This window comes from Oreochromis aureus, linkage group 18, assembly GCF_013358895.1.
Source record: "Oreochromis aureus strain Israel breed Guangdong linkage group 18, ZZ_aureus, whole genome shotgun sequence".
Taxonomy (NCBI): domain Eukaryota; kingdom Metazoa; phylum Chordata; class Actinopteri; order Cichliformes; family Cichlidae; genus Oreochromis; species Oreochromis aureus.
Window position 1 is genome coordinate 30,112,032 of NC_052959.1, and position 15,179 is coordinate 30,127,210.

Here is a 15,179-nt window from a genome sequence, read left to right on the forward strand (position 1 = left end):
GAGGTCATAATAGATTTTACTTTTTGATTGAATTTTCTCTAAACTGATTGAAGTATCTCAACTCAACAGACCGCTGCACCCAAACATGTCGATTTTTAGAATACAATAAAAGGCAAAAAGGCTTTTTTTCCCAGCTCTGTGTGTTTATTTTCTTCAAAACAACTGAATACACAAATACATCCCATAGTACTCTGTGTAGTACTGATGCATGCAATCCTGCGGTCCAGCTTTCATAAGCTGCCTTAGAAGACAGATGGGGAGTTTAAGTGATCTTACTGGGGGCAGAGAGTAAACTCTCCCGGACAGCCTGACAGGATTAACCCTGCACGGCCTTTAGTGGTCGAGCTTGGCCGGGATGCCGCTGGTCAGAGAAGCTGCCGACTTCCCATTAAGAAAATGAACCGGGCATGTATAGATCCAATAATAACGGTTTAACTCGTGCACAAACCGAGATTCACAGAAATTCTCCTGAACAGATTCGACCCCCCAAATAAAGATTTGTCAAAACAACTGACCATCCACCAAAATACAGGCCGGAGAGAGACAGCAATGGTGCCATATTTAACAAACCCGAACACACAGAAGAAGACGTTTAGTTGGTTTTACGATCCGCAGCATTCTACTCAAGCTTAATCCCTTTTAATTGATTTTCAGGTCTAATTAGATTCAGCGTTCTCCGACTCCGTCTAAGAAAGAACCACTTTGTCAAAATACTGGAGGTCTCGATCGTTATCTTAAACCGCTGACGTTATGTGAATGAAGTCGAAAACCTTACATTAGTGCATTATCACCTTACATTAGTGTCATCTACGCTAAATGAAAGATAAATAGAATGAGACTGGTTTTGAACTGGCTTCCTAAGATTTCTGGAGACAGCCTGTAACATAGTGCTGCCTCTATCTTCAAATAAATAATGAGGTCTCATGTGAGTCAGAAATGTTTGCTCTATACTTGCGGTTTTGGTTTTTTCCCCTTTCTGCTCTAACTTTTTATGATTTTTCCCCCTATCGCACGCTTCCAGTGAGACAGAAAGAACACGCCGATATATTTTTTATGTTAATGACTTGTTTTGTTTTTTTCTTAATTTTGCAGACTTCTTTTGATTATGACTTTTCCTTTTATGTAGGTACAGAAAGCAGACTTGGGTAGAAATTACAAGGGGGGCATAAGCCACACATATATGGCCCACAGTGGTTTGGTCCAGTACCAGTGGACCTTTACTTTGCAAACCTGAAACAAAGGGTATGTGAGACATTCTTCCTTCTACCACGTATTAGAAAAAAAACATACACTGCTCATTTTTCTCTGTGTTTTTGATTAAGTAACCTTTAGCCGACCACTGGTTTGAGACTGAAGCTGCTCACTTTAAACTGGTACCCAGACGGACCGGCTTGACTTACTTCCTGTTTCTAAACACACCATGCTCTGTGGATAGCCCGTCCCATGCCCACCCAGACATTTTCTACCTCGAGAGAGGTCTGGACTGCAAACCTCGCTGTAGCACTGGTCCTTTCTTGGGAGCAGGAGAATCATGTTTGTGCTAGGCTCTGGTTTCCAGTAGGCCGGGGTGTAACAATTTTATTTTTTTTCCCTTTTTTTGTTTTGTACTGACACTGGGAGCTGCTGGGATTGGTGCTTTCTTTCAAAACACCACCAGACTATGGCACCAGTCAAACCCGCCCCCAGCAGTCACTGGTGACAAGGGGAAAAAACATAGGAGCTGTTGCTAACTAGGGCTGCCACAAACGATTATTTTGATAGTCGACTAGTCACCGATTATTTTTGCGATTAGTCGACTAATCAGATCATGCATCGATTGGACGTAAAACTTACAGCTTGAAAATATGTTAAACGTTTATTTTGTGACCCAGAAAGAATAATAAGAGTAATATTAAAACTAACTAGCTGCCGCCATTGTTGACAACTGCGCTGGGCCGCACTATGAATTCTGGGACACTGCTTCTTCTTCTTCGGGGTTTAACGGCAGCTGGCATCCTTTACATGCACTGCTGCCATCTTCTGTTTCAGTCCGTTATTACACTTTTAAATCCTACTACTTATTCCTGCGTCTTTTGTGATCTTACAAAGCTTCAAACGACGCGTCGACTATTAAATCAGTCGTCGACGATTTTGATAGTCGACGTAATCGTGACTAGTCGACTAATCGTGGCAGCTCTATTGCTAACATGAATATGGTCATAAAGAGGTATACAATGCACCACCAACAACCACATGGGGTTGATTTGGTTGGTAGTTGGTTGCTGCTGTAGTTTGCATGGAAGACCCCGACTTGTCTCCAAATGGTTGCCAACTAGTCTGCAGTGAAACATGCGATGCAATGTCAAGTGTTTGCAGACCAGTCGGCTTTTTCCTTACACACTGCAGGCAACCGCAGCAATCTACTAGCAACCAAAGCAATCACAACGTAGTTTTTGGTGCAGGACCCTCTTTGCGACACATCTCACCTAGCAACAGGCGCAATCACTCACCAACCGGGTGGGAGTTACGCATTTCTTACTCGCCAGGAGGTTGTCGGGAGGCCACAGACTGGTCTCCAGGTCTTAGTTATTTGTTTTGTTGATGACACAGTCGTATCTCTGCACTCCTCTAATCACCTCCCTCGTCTGCACATTGTTAAAATCTGGATTCAATTCATCCTTTCAAACCAAATAGTAATAAAACTGAACCCTTTGTTGTGGCTCTGGAAAGTACCTGACCTCCGCCTTGATGCTGATAGCTGCTCTAGGTTACTGTGTTCAAAGGTCGGCAGCGTGGGAGTCACTCTGGACTTGTTACTTATCAGATTTCTAATTCTGCTTTTTACCAGCTAAAGAACATCTCCAGCCTCCCGCCAACATCACCTCCTGCCTGACTACTGCAATAGAGTCTGCCTTCCAAAGCCCTGTGCAATCACCAGTGTGCTCAGCAGTCACTTTAACAACACATCAGCCCTACTCTTATGCATCTTCATGTCTCCCGGTTAAGTTCTCCATCAATAAAACCCTAAATTTAACACAGCTCTTACTTACAAATGCAGAAAACAAACCCAGTTAAAAGCTGATATGACTAGCCACTTGAAAAATCATGAGAAAGAATATAAATGATCAATTAAGCAGCTTATCTTCAAGCAAAAACACCAAAAACTTGCTGGATGCACCTTCAAAACTGAACACTTGCTGGTTCTACAGCATCTTTTGAGTGGCTGGAAACCATTGTGCAATTTTTACACCAACTACACAAAATAATTAAGAGAGGAAGTAAATAATCTCGCCTTAATCAATAATGAAAACAGTCCTTCACGGTGTGGCTCCACTCAACAACTTTCCTATTAACCGAGCGTTTGGCACAACAAGCTGCAGATTTGCATGGCATGATACGTTACCCAGAACCCCTTTCTGCACCCCTACACAAAGCCAAAGAATGAGCTCCCAGAAAATGCTTTCATATAAAAAACACAGGCCTGAACTCCAAATAAACACTCCCAAATCTACTACAGTTACGCCACAGAGCAGCTCGCATAATCACCACAGTCTGGGAATTGTTAACTCAGCTCATTAATAGTTGATTCTGGAGGAAAATACACGTTTTTACGATCAACGCCCTCTTGCTGGAGCCAGTTAGGTGACTGAGGGGTTTTTTCATCAGACGCCGTCGAGCTTTAAAGCCAAGCTCTCGGGTTTGACATTGATCGGAGAGACGCGGGAGGCAGAGCAAATGAAAATGCTGATTGGGGGTCTTCCGATCGCTCTAATGGCAGATGGAGCAGCCCAAGCCCATTACTGCGCTTTTTACAAATCGCCTGAGCAAGCACAAATGCCATGCCTGTTCAGATAACGCAGAGGAGGCTTAAACGTGCCGTCTTCAGTTCTCATTTCAAACATGTTGAGAGCTGTGATGAAACCTGAAAGGTTAAGTGCTCTGAAATCTTGAGGTGAAGACAAAACATCGGCTTTTATCTGAAAGTTTTTATAACTAAAAACAAAGAGGATGCTTTTAATCACAGTTCTGGTTTATTTACATGGTGCACTCTCAATAATCGGCCTGCTGTGACTCTTTAGGTCACGCCAACTTTACAGTCTCTACCTCTGTTGTACAGACTCAGGGGGAAAACTGGGAATGGCTGTAGCTTTAAATAGGAATCCCCACACTGGTTTGTTTACATGTTTGAGGCCGTAGACTCCATTTGTGCCGTGTTTTTGTTTGACAGAGGTCACATGAAAATACTTTTTACTTGCTACAAGTGATTGATGATCATACAGAGAACTGACAGATTATTAATAGAAACAGGAACAAGCTGAATAAACCAGAAACATCCGAATCCTCTGAAGCGAAAGTTGTTCGTTTTGCTTCGCTTTCTCGAATTTCTGTGGCACAACTTTGAAATCATCAACGAGCAGCTAAAACAGAGAGATGGTAAAAACCTGAGGCTGGCTCCAGAAGCGAGTCAATCCCCACAGACTGTACAGTTAAAAATGTCCAACTTTACAGCAGAAATAAACATGTTTACAACCTTCTACAAAAATGCTTTTGGACTCAATCACTAATTTACCGTTTCATAATAACTTCAAAGCATAATGGAACCAATAAAACTGTATGCAGGCTTATGACTGCTGTAAATTATGTATGAAAAGGGTGTTTAGCTCAACTTAATGACTTATAAAGCTAAATGAAGCGGGTGAGTTGAAGTGGATGGATGGTCCAAAATCCAAGCTTTAAAGCTACAGTCCAAAAACCAGTGGACAGTGTTATTTTTACTGGTGTATTGGGAAAGTTGCAAGTCCTGGCGTTGGATACTAAGAACATTTAGAGTTATCAACCTTCTTTCCACAGAGAGAAAAATGTGCAGCTCGGCAGACAGTAAGATAAATGAGGGCGAAAAAGGGAGACTCAAGGGAGTTTCTTTCCACTTCAAGCATAAAGCTAAATTACACTGTATTCGTTTAGCGTGGGATAGCACTCGATCAAAGCTCAAAAGATACGAACAGGTCAAACTTCAAGAGTCTTTAAGCTCTTTTTTAAAAACAAAAGCTTCTTTGTGTTTTTTCAACATTAACATGCATTAGTTAACTTCATGGAAGAAGATCAGGCTGACAGCTATCCTATCTGGAGATCAGCTGAGGTACAAGATATGGCCTTCGTTAAAAGGACACCACAGGCACTAATGTTTATCCTCTCAGGTCTCTCACCATCAAGTCCAGCCTGTGTTGTGTTTACTGTCATTTCACTGTCTGCATATCCTTCATGATGAACGAAGAGGTCAGAATCACAGGCTGCAGGAAAGGAAAATAAAAACTGGCCACTGTTTCTTCTTCTTCCTCTCATGCAGGCCCGAGGGAGGATTGGATAATAATTAGACTTGCTCTTGCTCCTTGAGATACAACGTTGCTACAGTGCTTTCTGCTGCAGATGTCACATAAATACCTCTGAAATGTCTCAACATCTTATTTTTATGTTGCCTCCTGTTATTCTGCCTACAATGACAAGCAACAGTCGGCACTCAGTTAAATTGGAAAAAGCGAGTTTCCCACTTAATTCCACCTCAACACCGATAAAGCAAATCACCTTCGGCAGCCTCTGCAGCCCAATCTGCTTTTCCTGCCGGCTTTTTGACCGGACGTCAACCTGTCTTCCTCCCGCCTGCCGAGAACTGACAACCTAAAGCAGGCAGAAACAAACGCCCGCTCGACCCGCTGACATTTCCAGCCCTCAGATTTGTTGTGCTGCGATGCTGACAGCGAGGCCAGATGAATATTTATGCGGACGCCTCCTGCGAGAAGCCACCCGCCTCTCGGATGACAGCTGATGACAAACATGTGGACGGACTGCACAGAGGAGGAGGCGGAGCCGTATCTCTCAACCTTGTGTTTTCATCCAAGTTCTCTGTTGATGCGTTTACAATTTTAAGAGCCGTCACTTCACCAAGTTGCCCGTTTCAAAGAACAACAAGCAAGTTGGTTGCTTCTAGTTCGTTCACGTCATGCGTGCACTTCTGTGCAGGTCTCTCTGTGACCTTCGCCAGCACCAGAACACGTTTTAATAAAGAACAACAACAAAGGGCCACTGGGGGACGAGGAGAGAGATGATTTGCATTCAGCTAAAAAAGTGTTTGTGTGTAAAGACGACACTCTGGGGAATCGATAGCGCTGCTGTTTGGGAAAGAAAACATCACTTTAATTTTGTTTTTCTTCCCGGAGCGGAAAGTTTTTACGTGCTCGCCTGTGCGCCGAGTGAGCTTTATGTTTTATAACCCTTCAGGCTTTTGAAACTATGGAGGGGGAAAAAATAAAAGGAATGAGAAAATAACAACTTCTGTCTTTCCTTTCCTAAAGGAGTATTTCCTCTGCTGTAAATTCGTTGTGTTTGCTCAGCTCGACAGGCTGATCATCTCGGGCTCGTGTCACCTCGCTGGATCTGAAGTGCTGCTCGCCGCAGACGGCCCGCCTGAGACTGTTTTTAACTGCAGCCGCGTCTGCAATAAAGAGGCAATTTCAGTGGATATTTCTCCGGCGGGAGTCAAGCGAGGACAGCCGGCAGATTTACGTCAAGTGACTGCACGTGTGGAGTCCTGAATCACTGTTCATATCGCTCGAGGGAGACGACGAAGAGACCAAATATGAATTTACGGCCCTGCCGTGTAATAGAGGCTCCGCGCGCTAAGGTAGAACCAGCCTCCCTCCATCCCCACAGGCCATAATCTCCCAGGAAGGAGGAGAGAAAATAACGTCTCTATGGCAACTGCCGGTCTAAAGGTGAGATGTTATGTTGCAGTGGAAGACACTGTGACCACTGCACAAACACAGACTGATATTTATGTCTCATCTCTGAAAAGTTGAACGTGTGGTTTTAGCTCTGCTGACAGGAACCGCAGACTAAATGTAATATCACAGAGGGAAAAATGAAGCCCTTAAAGTGACGAGACAGCGAGGAGAATAGTGCAAGTTTCTTTACCTGAAGGAGTGGAATAGCAGCAAACTAAAGCAGTTTAAGATTTTAAGATCATGAACGAGGTAGGAGCTGCTCGAAACAGCAGAGATGCTGTTCCTGGAAGTGGATACAAAGTGCACAAAGGACAGAAAAGTTGATATGAAAAGTACTTTCAGCAAATCCATCATAAATAATCTGAACTCTTCAACCCTTAAAAGTTTATTAGCAGTAACCCCTGAAGCTCTGCTCTGAAATCACTGGTTTCTGTCACATTTCAGGTCTTTGACTATGACTGTGGATCAGAAGTTAGTGAGGGTGGTGTTTGGCTACGCAGCTAGCCTTCAAAAAACTCGGAAACTATTCAAAATATCGCAAAACCAGTCGTTAATGATCCACACTGAGGTGTAAAGCTCGTTATACAGGGGAGGTGGTCAAATGTTGTCTTTATGGGGGAAACAGTTAAACACCTGAAGCACTTTTACAGATGTGGCAGTTAGCTAGCTCCTAGCTAGCTGTAGCAGTTAGCTAGCAGTTAGCCATCTTCTAGGCTTTACCTGACCTTGGGAGTCTGAACAAAAGGTCTCAACTATCAGAGAATTCTGCTGAAATGTATTAAGTGTATGTAAAGTGTAGCACTATAGCAGGTATCTGTGTCTATGTGATACAACTATGCATCTGGATACACTTGCTAACATTTCCTGATACCTTATTATCATAACCAGCCTGCTATCTGAACACAGTCATTTCAGACTCCAAAGAAACAAAGTGGAAATGTAAACACTGACACTTCAAAACGACACTTAAATGAGCAATATCATAGTTGTTACTTCCATCATTAATGTACAGTCTGCTGAGTTCACTCTGTTTTTGCTAAAAAGCCAATGAAAAAAAAAAAAAAAACCTCAGTATTATCCATCTTATAAAACACGGGGGTGACACTGACTGAGATAAAACAGACAAACATCACCAAAACAAATGTAAACATCTGCGGCTGCACAGGTGACTCATGAATCACAGTTTAATTTAGCCAAACATCAGCAAAGTCATCAGAGTTCAGATTCCTCAACATGAAGCAGCCCTCTGATGACTTTTTGGGACCTCTGGATGTGACGGGTCGGATGGAGACGATCTGTTGGTCAACTGCTAAATAAATTTCAGAGTAGCAACTTTGGTTTGACTGCGAGAAAGAAATCAGGGACACAAAGTATCAAGTCATCACAGCATAAAAGCCCCAATCAGAACACTCAAGTCCACGTGAACATCATCAGTGTCATCAGTGATGTAAATAAAACTCCTCCTGCAGACATCTCGACTTAAAACTTCACTGCAATCATTGAGTATTCACACAGTCAGCGTTTTTATGTTGCAGAGTCTGTTACAATCTCCAGTCCAAAGGTCGGCCCACACCTGGTTTTAACTGCCAGTGTAAAGCCATCACTTGCTGCTGCGGCGCCCACCTGTTGCAGTAACCAGAGCAACATCCATGCATTGAATCGCAGACCTGCAGCAGGTGGTCGACTGCAGTGCAGGCATTAATGAGGTACGGGCTCCAGGCTCCTCCCTGGGCATCAGGGCCTCGTCGCTTCTGTCAGTGATCATCTCAGCAGATGAAATTCAGCCAGTGTTCAATTTATAGGCGGTGAAGGAAGAGGCGACGCTCACTGAGACAAATGTTTTTAGTCCATTTAGTGTTCCAGCACATATTAGTTAAACTGGACACACAGAGTTTATGTGGAGCTAATGACGGTTAACCAGGTTGGTTATGTCAAACATAAGGTCCGGGGACCAAAGTCAGCCCAGCAAAGACTCCAATCTGGCCCATAGACTATCTTTGGAAAATCTGGAAGAGGGCATACATTTTCAACCTTTAATGTGTTTTCATACACAATTCTGCTCAGTGCTGAACAGTAGTGAAGCAGCAGATCAACAGTTACATGACAGTAAAGTTGCTGTTTTTTCACCATATGCTGTAAAAATTTCTGTAATGTTTTCTTACAATGTGTCCAGAGTAAAAATAAATAAATAAAATAGAATATTTTCTGGAATCAAACACAAACTTCCTGCTTTATAATTACAAGACATCAGTTTTCTGTTATTTTTACACTGCTGACAGATTTCTTTAGATTTCTTTATCGTGCAGAAAAACTGAGACGTGCTGTTTTTCTTATATTGACACATCGCAGGGATTAAATGTGCAGTTAAAACTTCTTCACTGGTCATTTAGTCTGGAACTGAAACTCTCTCTCTGCAAACGCTGATAGATGATAGATGGCAGCCTTAATCTGGACTCTATATCTGAGTACATACAGGTAAATATACAGTTAATCCCTCATCTAAAGGTATGTGTGCACCACATGTTGCATCACTACAGACTGCGGAGCAGAAAGGGGCCCCGGCCAGCTCTGACCGAAGCTCACCTTATTGAATTCATTTGTTTTAGCCACATGTCAGAGTTTGTGAACTCCACCTGAATCTCTTGCAGTTGTGCATAAAAGAAAATTAAAGTTTAAAGAAAATTAAAGAGAAGATGTGTGAGGCTGCAGGCAGAGAGAGAGAAAAATGCAAAGGTGTCAGTTTTTAGTCCATAACTTGTACCTGATTCAGTAAAATGTCACCGGCTGAATACATTAGACTGTGGGGCGGGAGGCTGAGAGAGTGTGGCCTTTTATTAACACTGAGAAATCCCACGGTTCACTTCAGGCTGTTAGGGAGGAAAATGACATCTTTCTCTGCGCTTCATGAAAAATTAATCAGCTCATTTTCAAAGACTCGCAGAGAAGGAGACATTTATCTGAGCCGGGTGACAGCATTTAAATTTCCAGTTTACCTTTTGGGGGATTTTTTAAGCTTTGTTAATGCAACAAAAAGGCGAGAGGAAGAGGAGAACTGAGCTGGGCAGTCAGCAGCTACACCTCCAGGATTCTCTCAGCAAATAAATATCTGCGGTCTTTGGACATTCTGCACACAGCTCTTAAAAACAAACCATAAAACGTGTTTATTTGCGTGCATTCCTCGCTGCCTTCTCTTTTTCTGATGATGACGACATTTGCTCAAATTACTCAAAAGGAGAAAGCCGGGTTGGACGCAGCAGTGGCGTTTCCCAAAAGATCTTGATTCACAGCGAGCTGTCAGAAGGATCAGAGCTCCATCTCTGCACAGATGCTGTCACTCAGCAGGAAGCTCCTGAAAATCTGCCAAAAATGTCACATCACATCCTGTTCTAACAAACTCCGAGAAGCAAATTCATCTGCGAAGAAACCAAAAGACCTGCAGCTGAAACTCAATAATAATTATCACGGTGGAAGAAATTGCCCGGTACAGTTAAAAGGATCAGTCGGCTGCAGGATGATTGATTCTTTAACCATTTGTGTTATGGACAAAACAGTTATTCAGTCAATAAAATCTGGGAAGCCACCGGCCGGTGTGTGGAAACAGCCGCCGTTTCAGGCTTTTCAGGGCAGACGGTGAAATCTGGGCCAAGACTTCCACTTCTGCTGGTCACTTGCAGAAAGCTCGAGGCCTTCAAACTAAGACTTCGACCAGAAAGCTGCTGATTCTGCACATTCACATGCAGATCTCCGTTTCTTCAGATTGAATTATTCAAGACTTCATCAGCGTTGACATAAAGTCTTAAGCGCTGCCCTAAACTGCACCAGAGCCCTGTGGAAAACTGATAGTCACGCAGTGCTAGCTCCAAACAGCACTCAGAGCTCAGATCTGCTTTAAACCACGTGAACCAAGGCGGCCCAGGTTTCCGAGAGATGAATTCTGGGAAACGGCCCTACAGATCCAGAAGACCGTTCAAGCTTGGATTCACACTTCTGTCAGAGTTAAACCTGTCGCCTTTGGGTCGAAATACGGGCGATAAATCACAGAGAAGGAACACTGGAGTCCTTTTCAAATATCAGAGCTGAGAGGAAGCGCTTCTGCTGAGCCACGGACAGAACGAGCTTTCAGGAAAGAAAGAAAGAGGGAAGAGTGAGCGCTTTAGAATAACAGACTGACTGCCGAAGTCTCACACAGGACTCTTATCAGGACCAGATGTGAGTGAAGCAAGAGCGATTTTAACATCAGCCCGAGCTCGCCAAAGGGTTTCACTTCTTGATTCAATGAAATGTGACACTGAAGTAACTTTCAATACAAGCAATGAAGCAGCTCGCTTTTGCACGAGCACGCCCCTTTGAAATCGAAAAAACGAAACGCGCTGTTAGTTTAAAACAAGACGAGCTGAAGCCCTTCACAGCCAAACAGGTCAGCGAGCAGCTGGACGTTTGCAGCCAAAGTAAGAGCTTCAATTATCTGCTGATTAATTAATTAGACAGTCATCATCGTGTATCAGTTCAACACGGCTGACAGCACAGAGGAGAGTCAAAGACCTGTGAAAATTATTAGATAATCAGGAAACTTCAAAAAATAAAGAAATTAAAAAAACATTGTGGATGTGGAACGTTAATTGTGTAGCTGCCGGAAAAGCCGGACATCCCGGCCCGAGAAGATTGGTATGACTTTCATTTTGGAATCTTTCTAATGGAAAGAATCGCCCTCTCCTTGATGACAAGGAGAGTAAGTTTGAGACGATGTGGCAAAAATGGAAAAAGTCTGTCTCTCTTTGTTTAGTTTAGGTTTTATTTTTTCACACCTAGAGACAATTTCCTATCACCAATTAATCTGATGTGCACGTCTTTGGACTTTGGGACAAAGCAGGAGTACCCGGAGCAAACCTGAGCAAATGTAGACTCCAAAAACGGGACCGAGAAATGATGCGTTTAATGTTTCCTGGGTTGTTTACAGGCGATGGCATGTGCCCTCCTGGCAGCCAGTGCAGCGCATAATGAAAGAAAACAGAAATGAACCTAAATCTGCATCAAAACTACAGCAGAGACAACAATGCACGAGCACTGCAGAGCAGCTGAGGTCAGCCTGGTGTGTGTGTGTGTGTGTGTGTATGTGTGTGTGTGTGTGTGTGTTGGGATGGACAGCTTGTTATCTGGGCTGGACTGCAGAGCTTAATATTCAGCCAGCAGCCAGATTAGCTGAGGACAGCCCGTCAGTCTGCAGCTGCACGACGAGCGCGGGGTTGTGTGTTTGTGTGTTTCAGTGTGAGTGTCTGTCTCTGTGAGGACCGGGTCCAGGCTGCAGACCTGCAGGGTGAGGACATTTGCGACATTCGTTTCCCAGCCCTGCTTCTCCAAAATCAGATCCAGCAGCAAAATGAAAGCGGAGCTCTTAAACTCAGACCGGGGAGAAGTCAGTCAAGCTTCTATTTTCTCCAAATCTGATAAATAAAGTTATTATTATTAAAACATGCCACATTTGTGCCACACCCAGATGGTCTCCTGCAGAAACTACAGACCACAAAGAGCCCCAGCTATCCCAGGATGCACTGCAGTGACGCGATAGGTCAGCGTCCGAGTGAGAAGTCGCCTCCTCTTTTATCTCAATCACAACTATTCACCGCATTGCTCACTCTTGCATCCGCCCAGCAGGCTTTAAAATTCATTCTCAAGTTCACACCTGTGCTCTCAAGGCGCTCAGAACAGAGGGAATTCTGGGAAATGTAGGAAATGTTGGTAGGGTAGGAGCAGAGAGGCAGGCTGAGAGAAAAAGCTGAGGTTATTTTTTTTGCTTTGTGCTGCCATCGTCATCACTGTGAGCATCCAGGTGTCGACACAGCTTCACAGGAACTTTGTGCCCATGAGCAAGGCACTCATCCTCCAGGCATAGGATCCATTATCCTCATACTTCCTCAGAGAACAGTTTCATGCAGTGTATAAAAGGGATGTTTGTTCCATCACCTGCAGCACTTTGAGGATGCTTCCCATCACCTGATGACAGTTAGGAGGGAAACAAAAGGGTGTACTGCCTTGCTCAAGGGCTCTTCAGCAGGATACGAGGTCCCTGTGAAGCTCTGCCTTCACCTGAGTGCTGACAACTGCGTTTTCCGCCACCAAATCCCCGCCCCACTCCCCGAGGCGAGAGGCTTCAAAGCATGGAGGAGGGATGATGCGTGGAAATTGAAAAATTAGGTCAAAGTCTGCAGGACGCGGGGAAGCTTTGCATCCGCCGCCACCACGCACTCTCGCGCCATCAGCAAAGCATGTAAATATTGCAGCGGGGCATCTGACCCCATTTCCCAGAGACGCACTTGTTTACACTGGAGGAACTCCGAGTTGGCGGTTTATACGTGCCACCTTCCCCACCCCATCCATCCCTCCTCTTCATCACCACTTCTTGTCTCATCTTTTCAGCGTTCACAGCAGCAGCGGTGGAAACATTAAAATGCGATGTGTGCATTCAGAGTCAGCTGTTACAATCTCTTCCCCTCCCTCCCTCCCTCTTCCTCTGTGGCGTTTTCTTTCTCCATACATGGCCGAGCCCCACAAAGCCTCCAAAGACTCGGAGAGAAGCAGGGAAAACACTGCTCGCAGGAAGCTGAAATATGACACTATGATACTCTCCAGGCTGAGCGTGAGTCTGCAGCAATGTGACATATCAATCTGAAGTAGAAGAACAAGGAGGAAGGAGGGGGAGAAAGAGAGGGAGGTGGAGGTGGTGGTGAGGGAGGCTAATGAGAAAATCAATACCCAAGCTGCATTTCAGTATCTTGCAAAACAACCCGATAGAGCATGCTGTAGTGTTATTGGGGGGGCGCAGGAATATAATGGGAATCATTCATCGCCCCTCTGGAGAAAAGGCTGCCTGGCTGCGGTGTGTCATGTGAAAAGTGTGTCTCTTAACAGCTGCATGCTGCCTGTGCACCATCTAAGCAGTATGCAGGGCTCTGCTCAACGGGATTTTATAACAAAACCTCTCTGACGACAACTTTCCTACTGACAAACACAAACCTCCACAGAATTCCCAGGATATCCCCACAGCAGGCTGCTGTGTGCCTCCTGCGCTCCAGTGAGGCTTCAAAGTGCACTTTATGGGTTGTTTATCAGCCGTGATGGAAAGATTCATGCACAGATCAACAGATTAGGGTTAAAAATGCCACATATTCTTTGATTTTTATCAGGAATTAGCAGAGCACCGTGCATGTGTGTGGATTTTGGAGACGTCACCTGACTCTGGGGAATTATTGTAGGGAATTTTTGAAAACCTGAGCAGACAAAATAAACCGGTTAAGTGTTAAAAGGTGATGTACAGCTGGATTCAAAGGTAAATGCTGGCTGTGTTTGGACTCTGGGACACTATGTAGAGTAAGGATTGATGAACTCCTTCAGATAATCAACAGTTTATCAATAATGAGGAGCCCTGCAACCTTCACTGCAACAGTACTGTGGAGCTCTGGTGCACAGCGGCCACTCCAGTTCATCCAGAGCACTTTATGGGATGTTTATCTATTATCTGTATTATTCCCATGATACCTGGCGTCAGGTGACATTGTGTGTCAGTTTGGGGGAGTGAACGTGCAATGATCTCCTTAAAATCCAAGAACACCCTAACAGCACTGTAGTCTGTCCACAGCCAGTGACAGCTCTGTTTCCATTTTACTGCCACATCTCCTGCATCCAAATCCAGATCAGTCAAAGCAGTCATTGTGGCAGCGTGTGTGTGTGTGTGTGTGTGTGTGTGTGTGTGTGTGGACAGACATGCACTTGAACTTGTTGGAGCTCAGCACTTTTCCTCCTAGCAGTTCAAACTCAGCAAGGACAAACAGTCCCAGTGCAGCAACGGCAGCAGAGCCCCGGCAGAGCTGCCGAGCTCCGCGATGAAACCCAAGTACTCACCCTCAGATAACTCCAGCTCCAGCTCGGCCAGTTTGGCCCGCACCTCCGCAGGAAGCGGCACCGGGTCCCGGTCCGCCATTCCGCCGTTCCAAACCGACTTAAATCTCTGTTTTCCGGCTCTTTCTCCCTGTTTTCAGTCCCCACGCTGCTCCACAAACCACAAAAATCCAAAGTCAGTCACACCGAGTCCGTCAGCGTCGCTCCGTGTGCGGCAGCGGCTCTGCGCGTTCTCCGCAAACCACCGTCAAGCTACAGCTAACACTGTAGAGCTTCTGCCGGAATCTGTATTTTCAAAATAAGATCAAAGCGTTGAGACCGATGACTTTAGAAAACAACTGTTTTCCCCAGTCATTGGTTAAGACCGCTGACTGTGGCTCTCACACAACCCTCCAAATTCAAACCTGAGTAAATCAGACTCACAGGCGGGCTTTAACTAAAAGTTATGAGCTAATAAATTATGGATTAAAAAATAAATCAGTTTTACTTTTGTGATACTTGGATTTTTATTTTTGTTTTAATTTAATT

The 15,179-nt window shown here is 44.4% G+C and overlaps 1 protein-coding gene across 2 annotated transcripts in view; it reads right to left on the reverse strand.

Annotated features, from left to right (window-relative positions):
* Positions 1 to 14,917, reverse strand: part of LOC116327403 (disco-interacting protein 2 homolog C) — a 226,563-nt gene extending 211,646 nt beyond the window's left edge. For both annotated transcript variants that reach the window (XM_031748990.2, XM_039601846.1), the window contains exon 1: positions 14,655 to 14,917. In XM_031748990.2, coding sequence (XP_031604850.2) covers positions 14,655 to 14,733 — 79 coding nt within the window. In that variant the 5' untranslated portion in view covers positions 14,734 to 14,917. The remainder of the gene's footprint in view (positions 1 to 14,654) is intronic.
* Positions 14,918 to 15,179: the final 262 nt, after the last annotated feature.